The 14408-nt window shown below is 47.6% G+C and overlaps 1 protein-coding gene across 3 annotated transcripts in view; it reads left to right on the forward strand.

Moving 5' to 3' along the window:
- The window catches only part of LMX1B (LIM homeobox transcription factor 1 beta), a 137859-nt gene extending 130539 nt beyond the window's left edge, over positions 1-7320 (forward strand). For 2 of the 3 annotated variants that reach the window (XM_053281995.1, XM_053281993.1), the window contains exons 3-7: positions 2-180; positions 935-1012; positions 1839-1905; positions 3417-3578; positions 6567-7320. In XM_053281995.1, coding sequence (XP_053137970.1) covers positions 2-180; positions 935-1012; positions 1839-1905; positions 3417-3578; positions 6567-6724 — 644 coding nt within the window. In that variant the 3' untranslated portion in view covers positions 6725-7320. The remainder of the gene's footprint in view (position 1; positions 181-934; positions 1013-1838; positions 1906-3416; positions 3579-6566) is intronic. The other variant, XM_053281994.1, reaches the window with a different exon arrangement.
- The last annotated feature ends 7088 nt before the right edge of the window (positions 7321-14408 follow it).

Raw genomic sequence — 14408 nt, forward strand, 5'->3', positions numbered from 1 at the left:
GTTAAAAGTGATGACGAAGATGGCGACGTCAAACCCACGAAGGGACAAGCAAACCCAGGGAAGGGTGGTGACGACGGGAAAGATCCCAGGAGACCAAAGCGGCCACGGACTATACTTACCACACAACAGAGAAGAGCTTTTAAAGCCTCCTTCGAAGTATCTTCCAAGCCTTGTAGGAAGGTAAGCTGATACCTCCTGCAGCTTACCTTGTAGGAAAGTTAGCTGAAGGTGATACCTCCAGTAAATGCTCTTAAGAATCTGCAGAAACATGCCTTCCTACAGGTTGAACACATAATAAGGACACCCCTGTGTAGCACTTCTGTGCTTGGTTTAATCCTAGCCACTGTGGCCCTGATCCAGGACACACACTCACCCCCCCCCCACAACTTCTCTTTGTCAAGGAAAATAAACTCTTATTGGTCACAGATGAGGATTCCCCCCAACTCACACTTGGCAAAGAGCAGCTACAGGACTCTGATTCAGGTTGGAGTATAAACATGCCAATCTTTATTTTTCATCCTGAGAAGATGGAATGTGTGTGAGCATTCCGAGACAGCCGCGTTCAGCCAATCAGTGTCAGAGACTTCAGCACCAGAAGCATGATGCAATATAAATCTTTGACACAGACAGGACTTTGTCGACAGAGCTGATGCAATCAAGGCATATGTACACAACTATGTGATTCCCAAGGTAGTACACACTGTTCCTAGAACTGAAAAATAACATTGGTATTGCTGGATCTGCCCCCTTGAGATCTGCCCCCCTATAAATTATGTAATTTATAATCTGCACAATCCTACCTCAGAACTCGTTCTTTTTTTAATGGGAGGTCAGCCTTGACAAGTAGGCCCCAGTCTTTGCAGATCTGGAGGTCTGAGGTCCTGTCTTCAGCCCCTTAACTTCTTTCAACCATTTGCCTTCCCCATCTCTGCAGGTAAGGGAGACGCTAGCAGCTGAAACTGGTCTCAGCGTCCGAGTTGTCCAGGTGTGGTTTCAGAATCAAAGAGCAAAGGTAAGGATCACACTCAGAAATGACAGAATGATGCCGGAAAAGGCAGAGGAGTAGCTAGAATGGCGATAGTTAGGGGTGTGCGGTCTTCCCTCCCCAAACACACACACAAGTCATTCACACAACCTTCTGCACCAGAAACTTTCATACAGGTTGAACAACACATTACAGGGAGGGAGGGAGGGAGGGCAGGCCGAAAGCAGGGGAGCACTTTCCTTCTACCCAGATCATCCAGTGCCCACAGGACTGGTACTGCCACAAAACAATTCCTACGAATGCGCCACATAGACTTTCCCCCTTTGTTTTCAAAACCTGCCTTTGCTGGAGTGACATCTTGTCCGCTTGGTGTGACCATCCAGCTCAACCTCTCCTGCTCAGAGCTGTCCGGGGTCCTGATTCCTAACCTGATCCTCGCTCTATCACAGAGCTGACTGAGGTCTGGATTCTGCCTGGGACACTTGCCTCAGCCCACCCCCTGTGTGGCAACCTTGGTTTGGTCCATGACCCTATCTGGAACAAGACCAATGGCCTAACCAAATATAGCATAGTTCCATGGGGGGAACAACCTGTCGTTTAATGGTTGAGTTCATGAATTGCATGTAGAAGTTCCCAGGTTCAACCCTCAGCATCTCGACTTAAAAAAGGATCTGAGGAAGACCTTGGAGAGAGACTTATGCTAGCTGCAGAAAGCAACATGGGGTCAGAGGGACCAATGGTCTCGTGGAGGATAAAACAGCTCCACATACGAAGGAAGCAGCGGCACCACAGGGGTGTTGAGAATGGGAACCATTGTGATCCAAGACACACACGTTTATCCTTTTTTCCTCAGATGAAGAAATTGGCTCGGCGGCACCAGCAACAGCAGGAGCAGCAGAATTCCCAGCGCCTAGGTCAAGGTGAAGCCACAAACATGATGTGGATTGGAAATTTGGGGCTGGTGATTGGGAGTGGTTACATCTAGGTGACTTACCTTGGCCAGTTGCATTATCTCAAGTTATAGAATTATTATTATTATTATTATTAGTCATTTTGAAAGGGCAGTATATAAATCAAATAAATAAATAATAAAATAAATTATTATTAATAATAATACTAATAATAATAATGGTGCCAATAGTTGTTGGTGCCCTTGGTGCAGTACCAAAAGAACCTGAACACCATCTTGACACCTAAAATTTCAACACATCAACTCCAGAAGGCCACACTACTCTGGACAGCACAAATACTACGATGCTATCTTTAATTCTTCTTTAGTTATCTTAGACCCTTGGAAAGGTCCAACCTTAACTTTGTTTCTTGAGTAAGTGATGCTGGCCAGTGGATGGAGCCAATGTGGCTGGCCTTCGATGAATTCAAAATATGGCCCAAAAGAAGAGTTCCAAACTAGGATCCTGGAGGAAGAACGAAACCTAGGCCTGTGCTGTCCAATATATCTGATAGTACTATCAGAAATGATATCGTCACTATCAGAAATATTGGAATGAATCTGATAACGACTGTAATGATTATTGTATTGGAATTATCAGAATCATTGGAAGTAGAAAATGGGATCCTTGGCCTGCTTTGGACCTGTTTTGTCTGCCTGTGCAGTCAAATATATCCAATATCACTACTGGTAATCAGGATAAACCTGATTATAATGGGTCCATTTGTAATTTTGATTCCAACCATTTTTATAGCCGATCGGTTACGATACGATACGCTCTTTTGGGGGCGCACAGACCTCAAAAAGCCCAAACCAAGAGCTCAGCTGCTTTTGCTTAACAGCATTCTCATCCCACAGAGCAGCTCCTTTCCCCCATAGCACGAGCATGACCTGCTTCTTATCTGCTTCTGCCACGCTGGCACCCATGTGGCACCAGCCAGGGCAGGCTCCCCAGATGTGGGCTCCACCCCAAACCAATTGCATCAACCTTTTCCGAGAGAAGCTGCGACGCAGCTATTGCATATGGATGAGAGGTGACGCCCTCGCCAGACTGGTGTTGCTTAACCCAGGAGCCTAGAAGTTGGATCGTGGGAGGGGATTTCAAGGAAACAATTAGCAACTTTTCCGTCCAGCCTGGCAATCAAAGAGCTCCTTTGGAGCAATCTCTGGAAGGAGTCGAGGACTGCAGTGGGCCCGGCCACATTGCAGCAGCAGCTAAGTTCAGTTCTCAATTCTGCATTGTAATTTTGATCCCAACCATTTTTATATCTGATCGCAAACGATACGATCATATGTGATACGATACGATCGTATGTGATACGATTGTATGGATTGTTTCAATAGAAATCAGATAGTAGAAATAGTTATTGCGGCCCTCCCCTTTCCCCTATCCCCACTGAGAAAAGTGGCAATCTTTAAGGCTGCGTTTTTGCGTTGTTGGCATCGAGGAAACGGGATGAAGTCGTTTCTCTTCCTTTGCAGAAGTAATGTCTAACCGGATGGAAGGGATGATGACCTCCTATACGCCACTAGCGCCACCACAACAGCAGATCGTCACGATGGATCAAAGCAACTATGCCACTGACCCCTTCCAGCAAGGTCTCACCCCACCACAAATGCCAGGTGACCACATGAACCCCTATGGTAAGACTCCCTGGGAACCATCTGTGGTTGGTGCATCCAAATTGGGGCAGCAAGTCTTCTGACTGGGGTTGCTGGATCCAGTCTCTTAAGAGGTGTCCTATAACTGGAAGGGCCAGTTCCTTGTCCCGAGTCAGACCCTTGTGCCATCTAGCTCAGTACTGTCAACACTGACTGGCAGCACCTCTCCAAGGTTGCAGGCAGGAGTCTCTTCCAGCCCTACCTGGAGGTGCTGCCAGGGATCGAACCTGGGACCTTCTGCATGCAAGCATGCAGATGCTCTTCCCCTGAGCCATGGCCCCATTCCCAAGATAATGCCCAGGAGCTCACAAGTGGGGCATGAATTCTCCTCCTAAAGTTAATTCTCAGCAATTGGCACTCAAGGGTTTTCTAACAGAGATCCCTTTTGCTGTCACGGCCAATTCCCATCAGTTGGCTTGCCCTGCATATGAATTTGTTTCATTCCTTTTTAAAGCGACGGCTATATCCTGCGGCAGTGAGTTTCACATGCACCCTCCACTCTGCATGTGCTCTATAAAAGTACAGCCCAGCAACCTGCACATCCTCTGGGGCTTCTCCTGGTCTACTCTAGCTTTTGGAAATGCAAGTATGACCTCAAACGATATGTTCCCCCATCGCCGGGGCTTGCTTCAGAGGACAGGAACTGTGCATTTAACAGCCTATGAGGAGCATGCCCCCCACTTCCCCTCCGGTGGCAGTTCCATTTTTGCCACTGATGCGATTTGATCCTGTAATGCCTAGGAGCCGCAGTTTCCGCCGATGGAATGCGGGATCTCTTCTTAGCCAAACGGCTTCCCACAGATTGTTTGTTCATGTCAGTTAGAGAAGGAACTCTGGTTTCATTGGGTTTTGTCCTCCCCACCCCTTCTTAAATACTGCAGACTGCAAGGCAAACAGAGCTTTGGCACATATCCACGCCTCCCCCACCCCTGCAATATTCTCGCTGCATGCACAGCCATTGGAAGCCATAAGAAAGAAAACCGATGGTGTGATTTCCCCTGTCTCTTCTGACGTGACTCACTTGGGGAGTTCGGGGTGGGGGGAGAGAACAACTCCCTTCCTTCTGCTCTAGGAAGAAATGGCCCAAACCTACAGGCAGGTAGCATGGTACAATCCTCTATGGACTGTACCACATAAAAAACGCACGGGGCTTGCTTTGTTGGATGCATATCCCCTGCACCTGTCTTTCTGTGTGTGAATATTTAACACACGAAGGAGACGGCTTTGTTAGATGGGAGCAGTGTGGTTCAGTGGTTAGAGTGTCGGGTGAGGACTCGGGGAGACTTTGGTTCAAAGCTCCATTCAGCCCTGAAGTTCACAGGGTTACTTGTCTCTTTGCCCGACTGACCTCATGAAGTTGTTTTGAGGATAAAAGTAATCATGTGCCCTGCTCTGAGCTCCTTGGGGAAAGAGCAGGCTATAAATAAATAGAGAAGATGGTTTTTTCCTGAGAGGCTAGCTTTCCACAAGCAAGGACTCTTTGGCATAGAGGTATGAGAGACTTATGTGATCTTCTGTATATGTCTAGGCATGGTACAGCATGATGGCATGCCCGGAAAGGTTTTTTGAAATCACCCCACTGAGCTGATTTAGGGCTTCTTCTGACACAGGAGGACGCCAATGCAGTCTGTCTATTTCCTGTGCCCTCCGGAAGATGTCTGAACCCAAGACCTTGAGGGAAGAGGCTGTGATGCACCCCACTCCCCGGTCATTTGTTGCCAAGTGCTGAGTTGAAGACTATCACTAAACAAAAAATTGGGTTCAGAAATTTGGGTTCCGCCCCATTCTTGCTACCCACAGCTGGGACCGAGAAAATGAGGGGTTAGGTTGATCCATGCCTTGATTTCCCGAGTTACCCGGAAGTGGGGATACCGAAGTGGGGAAGAGCAGTGTCGCATGATTTCCCCGCCCAGATCATCTTGGATTTCATATGTTACCTAGTGCTTCGAAGAGGCTACGTATCACAACAGAGCCAACATCTCGCAGGATCTCATGCGACAATTTCCCCTGGACCTTTTCACTTCCAAGTGCAGGCCGAAGATTACATGCTCCCACCCTTCTCCGGGGGCAAAGAAATCCACTCTCTGCACACTGAATAGCTCGTTCACTTGGCCGCTGGCAGCAGGGAGAGCAGGAGGTGGGGAGAGTGGTCAGAGAGTGATCGTGTGTGAGGTGGCAGGTGGGTAGGACGAGGGACCCTACCCGGATTACAGCCCCGGCTTTTTACCGAGGTGGGAGGAAAACCCATCTTATCCAGCTGCCGTCTCGCACACGATCATTCTCCCCGCCTCCTATCTTTCTGGCCCGCAAGCACACAGCTGGAAACCAGGAGTTCTCCTCTGCAGAGAGAGGAGCAGAGGACCCTGAAAAATCGCACAAGAGGATGGGGGAGGGTTTGGGGCCGGCTCTGCCCCTCATATGCTTAGTTTTGTGCATGCAAATCGGGACTGCTTTTCTTGTCCGTAGTGGAAGCATTCCGTTTCAGCTGTGATATTCCCTCACCTGTAGCTTGAAGCGGAGCAGCAGGGGCGTAACTATAATAGGGCAAGGGGAGACAGTTGTCTAGGGGGCCCCTGCCTTGCCCCCCCCGAAACAAGTCACATGACTGAATCCCCTAGCCACACACCCGCCCGGACTTCCTTCAGTTGTATTCATCCTCCGAAATTGATGTGAGTGTTAAGACCTGGAGCGACCAGAACAGCATGTCTTTCTCGAGTACCATTAAATGACTTGCATCATCCACAATTTACAAAACCTTAAAAAAAATAATTTAAGAGAGGGGGAGGGCGCATTTTAAGATCTTGGCGCTGGGCTCACTCCAACCTTGCTACGCCCGTGCAGAGCAGGGCAGTGCATGTGCTGTGTGTGTTAAACCAGCTCCATATAGATCTTTCAGAGAACCCCCATTCTCTTTCTCCGAGTCACCCGAGGGACTAACGCATATTGCTTTCTGTTTTGGTCGCCTTGCAGGAAACGACTCCATTTTCCACGACATCGACAGCGATACCTCTTTAACTAGCTTGAGCGACTGTTTTCTGGCCTCGTCGGAGGTGAACTCCATGCAGGCTAGGGTAGGCAACCCCATTGACAGGCTGTACTCTATGCAGAGCTCCTATTTTGCCTCATGAAACACAAAGGAAAACTGACCGACTGAAAAGAAAGCCGACTCTTTTTTTGTGTGTGTGAGTGACTTTTCCCCTCCCCTGGTCTCAGCTCAGACTCTACAGCCATATTTTTTCCTCAGCACTTCCTTCACGCTGACTTCGGGCACTGTGACGACAGGAGTATTACATTGAGGAAGACTCTACAATCGTATTCAAAATGGAAAAGCAGCCGCCGGTTCCCCTCAGAGTGACGCCCCCAGCGTCAGGCCGAAGAGAAAAACAGGGACGGAGACAACCATGTGGGCCCACGGCTTCAACCCTCAGCTTGGTTTCTTGGTTACCACCCCAAAGGAAATAAGTATTTGCCGAGAGCTTCGCCGTTTGGATCGCTTTTGAACACATGAAGCCACCAGTCACCGCCATTTTGGTTTGGCCAACATGACACAAATCCACTGGAGAAAGCCTTCCCCTTTTCCTTCCTGCATGTTTCGCCTTTAGTTACGGATCAATGGCCTTCTGAACTGTGAGATGTTTTAATGTAACTGTGACCCCTTGAACAGTCGTTCCTTTTCGATCCTTCCCCCCCACCCCTTGTGCTCTCCATAAAACCCTTGACCCTGTTTATTAGTTTATAGCCCTTGTACTGTATGAAACTTGGCGGGGAGGGTGGGGATTATCTGGTAAACAGTAAGACCCAAAGTGAGGAGGGGGAACCCTGTCACATAATCTTCATCCAGGGCTGTGCCTAGCTTGTGCAGGGCCCAGGGCAAAATAATCTGTGGGCCCCTGATAATGAATCAATATTGTCTCTCTGCTGGAACGACAAGAATCTCTGTTGCTGCGCTACAGTGTGGGGACCCTATAAATGCAGGGCCCTGGGTGACCACCCCAATAGCCCCCCTTCAGGCAACCCGTCCTAAATAATATTTTCTTTAAAAGACCCAAGATGGTGCATGAGAGGGATGGATGCATTTAGATTAGGAATAGCTTCAAGAGCATTTCTTTAAAAGAATCAAGCAGAAGGTCCTTATGAGGCACAAAACTTCACTGAATTTCTTTTAACCACCCCATGTGTGTAATGTATCTAACATTAACTCCTCCTGAGATGTTGGCTCAAATCACTGCGACATGCAAGAGCTTTTAGGAGGGTTTCCCCAGCCCAGAGTCTCAGCCCATCTATCTTTTCATGCAGTAGAGGAGCCACCACCGTGGCGGCCCCGTTCGCCCCGCACCCTATGTCTGATGTCAGATGCGGGGGGGCTAGCCACGCCCCCGCATCTGACATCAGACATGGGTAGGCGTGGTCTAGCTCCCAAACAGGGGCCATGCGTCCCCATTCGAGAGTTGGATCCAGGCCAGCTCTGCATTCACAGTGCGGCCAGGAGCGGCTCTCCCTGCCTAAAGGCAAATGCAGAGCTGGCCATCTAACTCCCAAATGGGGTCATACTGCGAATGCATCGCTGGCCATTTAACTCTTGAACGGGGCCCTGCAGCCCCGCTTGGGAGCTAAACCATCCCCCTCTCCACTTCGTGTCTGATGTCAGATGCAGGGGGCATGTCGGGGCCATGAGGCCCGGTGGCCCGGGTTCTTTGAACCCAGTCGCCCAGGGGTGACTACGCCCCTGTCTTCGTGGAATCCCACCCCAAACTGGCTCAGTTACTCCAGATCCACATAAGTTCGCCGAGAGCCAGTAGCAACATATATTAAGGAAGAGTGTTGTTGTTTTTTAAAGGCATTTCACATGATCACTAAGAGGGTAGGACAAGCATCTTACCCAGTGTGCACACTCCCAAGGCTGGGTGTAGCGTAGGATGCATTTCCTCCTACCTTGTACAAGTGCTGTCCTACCCAGCTCCTGTCACACAGATGATCACTCCCCGCCTCCTACCTAGTTGTTTGCTAACCAATGATCAAGAATTGGGAGCATGCATAGCTCCTACAGCTGAGCAGAATGCTCGTCCTTCCCTCCTAGTGATCTGCGAACTGCCTTGGTGTGTTGCTCACAGGCTTACAGAGAAGGAAGGACGAGGGTGATCTGGGAACCCCGAATGCTCTGTTGTACTACAAGCCCTCCCCAGAGGTAGCACTTTTTATATCTATTCAAAAATAGCAGAGAGCATCTTTGGGTAGTTGAAAGATGTCTCTTCATTATCTGTACTGGAGAAGAATAGCAGAATTGCCTTGCTGGCAAGGAACATAGGAACGTAGGAAACTGGCATATACTGAGTCAGACCCTTGGTCTATCTAGCTCAGTATTGTCTTCACAGACTGGCAGCAGCTTCTCCAAGGTTGCAGGCAGAAATATCTCTCAGCCCTATCTTGGAGATGCTGCCAGGGAGGGAACTTGGAACCTTCTGCTCTTCCCAGAGCAGTGGCTCCATCCCCTGAGGGGAATATCTTCCAGTGCTCACACATGTAGTCTCCCATTCATATGCAACCAGGGTGGGCCCTGCTTAGCTAAGGGGACAAGTCATGCTGGCTACCACAAGACCAGCTCTCCTCTCCATCAAATCCAGCATTCTGTCTCCAACTGTGGTTGGAAAAAGACAAGCGTACACCAAAAGCCAAAAGGAATGCGGCAGCAATAAACTGCAGTAATCACTGAAGAAATATCTCCCAAAAGCATTTCACTGTTCTCTGCATCCAATACATTTGTTCATGCTCAACAGTTAGGCCCATATTCCTCTCCTCCTAGTAAGACATCTATAGATGAGATGGATCCACACCGAGTTGTAATATAAGTCTAACTGTTCCTTGGTTGGAGATCAGCTGAACACATCAGGAATTTTCTGTTTAAAATATGTATAGATGGTGGGGGGGAAGGTTGCATCTCTGTTTGGGGGGAGTTTGGTTCTTTTTCTCATTTGGGGCCCAATCCTATTTGTTTGGGGATCTGTTCATTGTTGCTGTTTAACCATATTCCCTTGGGAGGAGAATTAAGGGGGGGGGAATTATGTTGACTGTGTTGGCAGGGGAAGGAACCAGTGAGCACCATCTCAAATACCTATTCTATATTCAAGATGCGAGTGATTCTTTTCAAGGTTGGTGGAATGAAATTGGGGGTGTTGAACTTGCTAGTGGCAACAATGACAGTGCTTGGTGTGGTGGCTTCTAGTGGAGTGGCTTCCGTTCCCACCCCGACCCCCAAAAGTCCCCTCTGAGTGATGCTACTTCATGATATGGTATCATGCTGAGAGGTTTATTGGGGGGGGGGCGGGGTGTAGAAATGCCGTCTGCTTGGAAAAGCACGGTCACTCCCAAAACACAGCGCAGTGAAAAATGGTAAGTGTGGTGGCTGGTTTTGACCTCCATGTTGTCCCGCCACAGCATGAAATTTCGAGCCGAAAATTCTCCATATAGAACTTGCAGATTTGATTATGTACAATGCCGAAAGTGAAGCCCAAATCCATATACTCCAAAACTGTAAATTCCTTAGCCGTGCTCAATTGTGGATCCTGACCACTCCTGAGGAGGTCAGTTTGTTCAGCAAACTTTCCCCATGGACTTCTCTTTAGAGAGTAATGGTGCACCCAAAATGCGGATGTTAGCCATCTTGAATATTCAACTCTAAGAAAAGGCCTATGGTCTGAAGGTCAAGGAAAAGAATCCCAGTTCTTCCCCAACCCCATTCCTCTGCTGCTGCTTCTTCTCCCACTTCCCCATCCATCATATTGTCTCAGGCAGAGCAAAGGGTGAAATGCTATCCCAAAATTGGCCTCCAAAATTGACCAAGCCGTAGCTCTTAAGAGAAGCTACTAAGAGTGATGCCAACCGTACACAGTCTTGTCTTGGGTTCTTGGTCACCCGTGAGTGTGACAGAATGTTCAGAAGTTGGGAAAGAATGTTGAAAGCTGACTTCTCGGCAGAGAGAATCCATGGACTTCTGACCATCAGTAGCACTCATGGCAAGGTCGTCTCATTTCCCCTTCTCTAATGCCTGTGGTGTCCTGGCAAAGATGAATGTCATTCTTATTTGTGGTATGGCTTATTCCCCCAGGAGTGTGATCATTGTGTAGTTTTAACCTGGGACCTTAACGGTCAAAGGTTCCAAAGCAGATCTTTGACCTTTTCTTGATTTGGGGTTTATTCGTCTATTGTCAAGGGAGAGGTCATTGACTGATCGAAAGCAAAAAAAGAAAAAGGCACCCAGAGCAGGTATGAATATCTCACCACCACTCAGACAGATAAAAGCTTTCACATTTGATGTATCGATGGAAGCCACAGATGATGATTGCCCAAGTGAGGTTTGGAAGGCGTAAGGTCATGAAAGCAGTTTATTATGCACGGCTACTATTCACAGTAGCAAATGAACCTTCTTTGGCAGAAGTCAGCCAAGCTGGCATCTTCCAGCCTTTCAATCATGTTTCATGTGAAATAAAGAGCCCACACCAAGCTGAACGCAGCCGTGAGGCATGTGTAATTAAGAGAAATATGATTAATTAGGTCTTAACGTCTGCTCCATAATGCTGGTTTTATAAACAAAAAGGAAAAAAAATAGAGGAAGAGATTGTCCCAGAACATAGCATTAAAATGAATCGAAATTATTTCTCTCCAAGGTCTTGTCAAATTGGATGCTAACAGGATGAGAAATTCGGCTTCCTTCAGACAGGAAAACTAGCCTATTAGCACAATTTTACATCAGTCTCCTGCACCTCACTGGCAGGTTTCTGCGGTGGGTTGGTATCTACTTCACAGACAGGAATTGACTTGGTGCCTCCGCCCAGGGAATCCTGGGTCCTGTCAGAGAGACTAGTGCTCACTCTCACCAGATTACAAGTCCCAAGATGGAACCTGGAAGCCATGATGGTTAAATCAGTACAGAACTGATATTTTTAGTGCAGACATGTTCAAGGTCAATGGCCTTCTATGTTTTTTATTGTTCCATAGCTGAGGAAAAGGAGACAGTCTTTTTTACATGGACCTCTCCGGGTGTCCAGGAAGTGGAGAATTTAAATTTCCTGCATCTGTAAAATTGGACTGCGTATTGGTGTGTGTGTGTGTGTGTGTGTGTGTGTGTGTGTGTGTGTGTGACCTTAAGTGGTGCAGCAGGGAAATGCTTGACTAACAAGCAGAAGGGTGCTAGTTCGAATCCCCACTGCTACTATATCGGGCAGCAGTGATATGGGAAGATCTTCCTACAGGTAGATCGCTGCTGCCCGATATAGGTGTTCCCCATAGTCTGGGAAACATACTAGTGGGGATTCGAACTGGCAACCTTCTGCTTCTTAGTCAAGCATTTCCCCGCTGCACCACTTAAGGTGGCCATGTCGGATGCATAAATGTTTGGCAAACTGGCATCTAACTGACTAAATGGTGAGGAGACTATTGCCCCAGTGCTGCTTCTTTGGACACAGACGGCCAGCTTACCCAGTGGTTACATGTACATTGGACAAATGGTCATCCGCAAGACTGTGGCAATGCAGCAGATCTCCACTGGGTGCAGAATTCGGTTTCCTTCCACCTTTTATTTTGCTTAAAAGAGGTTTCTAGTCCTCATGATTGTGAAAATATACTTAAAATCTCAGAAACTGGAGAAGTAGTTGAATAAGAATTGGAGTAGTTGGGGGCAGGGCTTGAGCGCCCTACTCTCTCCCTGCCTCCCCAATGCTAATCTTAAATATTGCAAAATGCAACCCAGAAAAATAAGAGATCCAAATGTAGCCAGGTCACCCCATTCAGCTTTCCTTGGTGGAGCAGAATTTACCTGGGCTGGCCACAGAAAGGTAACTCTTAAAGGATTTTCTTTATACACTCAGGTTTGGCCACCTGTCTAAGTATTCTCCTTAACAGCTGGATTGAAGGCCAAGATAAATCTCAAGGTATTATTTCCCTTCACACCAGCCAAAACCCAGAAGTCCTCCATCCTGTCCCTACATTCCCCAAAAGGTTGATCTCTGCTCACAACCTTCTGCCTAGGTTTTGTAGGTTCACCTTGTTGTGTGTGAGGAGTTGATAATTTATTTTTGGCCAAGGATTGTGATTGGCTAGCAACCACCTGCCCTGTGACACAACTGCCTGAGGTATCCTCATATTGCCAAGTAAATTGCCCCCACTTCTAAGAACAGACAGAAGACTGCCATTAAAGTTGGGAACTGGGCCACAATAGATGTAACACTTTTCTAAAGGTGGGAAACCTCTAAAATGAGCAGCCATCCTTCAGGCAGAACAAGGTTCTTTTCATGCTGTTCTGTGAAAGAAATCTCTCTTCTGTTTGATGTGCCAAAGTGTGGAGGTGCCATCAATTTATGGGTATCACCATCAATCCCATGGCAAGGAGGTTCTAGACCTAGAATGGTGAACACATCCATGTATTCCCTCTCCCAACAGAAAGAGTCACGCTGGTGGCCAAAGTGAAGACAAGATGATGCCAAGGCCACGGCCTTCATACCCAGGGACACGTCAAGAAGGTTCCAGAACATCTAGAATGTTGTTCTGGAAGGTTCCAGGAAATTCTAGCATCTTCAGGGTTCACCTGCCAAGATCTTCATGCCCAGGGACTTCAAGAAAGTTCCGGAACTTCTAGAATGTTGTTCTGGGAGGTGCCGGAATTTCTAGAACCTTCCGGGTTCACCTGTGCCCAATCTCATGTCTTTGGCCCAAAGGGGGCAAATCATCTGATTGCAGCAGTATGGAGGCTTCCTGTTTTAAATGTGACTTCTCCATTTGGCATCTCGGTTGTGCATCAAAAGCAATGCAACTTTAGACTGGACAGAGGTGCTGTGTGCATGTTTGTGCGCTGGAGACCGAGAACATTGCTTTGAGTCTCCAAGAGTTTGTTCGGAGATCAGAGAGCTAGATGCAACATTTAAGTAAGCAGAAACCTTCATTCCAGTTTAATGAGGTGAATGTTTAAAATGAATGCCGGAATTAGGGCACACATTGCTTACCCCCTTCAATTCCTTCCAATCATTTGATCTCTCTCTCTCCGCACCCGGTTCCCAATGCACCCATTGATAAAATGCACAAAATTACCACCCTTGATAAAAATGAACATAGGTCGATTCTGAATAATTTCTATGTCCCACTTCACTTTTGTGTAGGAAAGCATATATGCATTCATAAACACTGCAAAAAACGAACCCGCATCAATCCCTACATGTGATCATAGCACGATTGCTTCCTTTTGGGCCGTCTTTTATTAATGCATGTGGGCATGTCTGCACAAAAGTAAAGTACAGAACAGAAAGCCTCTTGAAAGAACTGAAAGGATGCACTCGGTACCAAAATGAGGGAGCAATGCGTGATACCCAAGGCACAACTCCAGGTCAGTAACCAGTACAGGGATCTTGCAACTCCAAGACCCAGAGAGAGATTTTGGAGCAGAAGTTTTTTAGAAGCACCCCATCATAAACCACTTTGCCAAACCAGATGCAATGCTAGTGGCTTTCACTTTTGACTGCCGTGGATCGAGACATACAACTGTGACCCAGAATGCCTACATAGGAGAGCTGTGACCTTACATTATAGGGAAGGGGGTGTTCTCTTTGGGTGATTGTCGCCCAGCACTACAATGTCTTAGGCCAGCCTTGATCCGAGCAGTCACTGAATTTGCTCAACCATCAGCCTTTCTGAGTGTGCAGCTCCTGTTGCGTTTCTGCCTGACAAGGATGGTTGGAACCCTGAACATCAGAAGGTCTCTGCTGCCTTTGGACTGGACTGCCCATTTCTCTTTTCAGAAAGGAACCCCTTTCCCCCATCCTGCTTTCT

Source organism: Hemicordylus capensis, chromosome 17, assembly GCF_027244095.1.
Source record: "Hemicordylus capensis ecotype Gifberg chromosome 17, rHemCap1.1.pri, whole genome shotgun sequence".
Taxonomy (NCBI): domain Eukaryota; kingdom Metazoa; phylum Chordata; class Lepidosauria; order Squamata; family Cordylidae; genus Hemicordylus; species Hemicordylus capensis.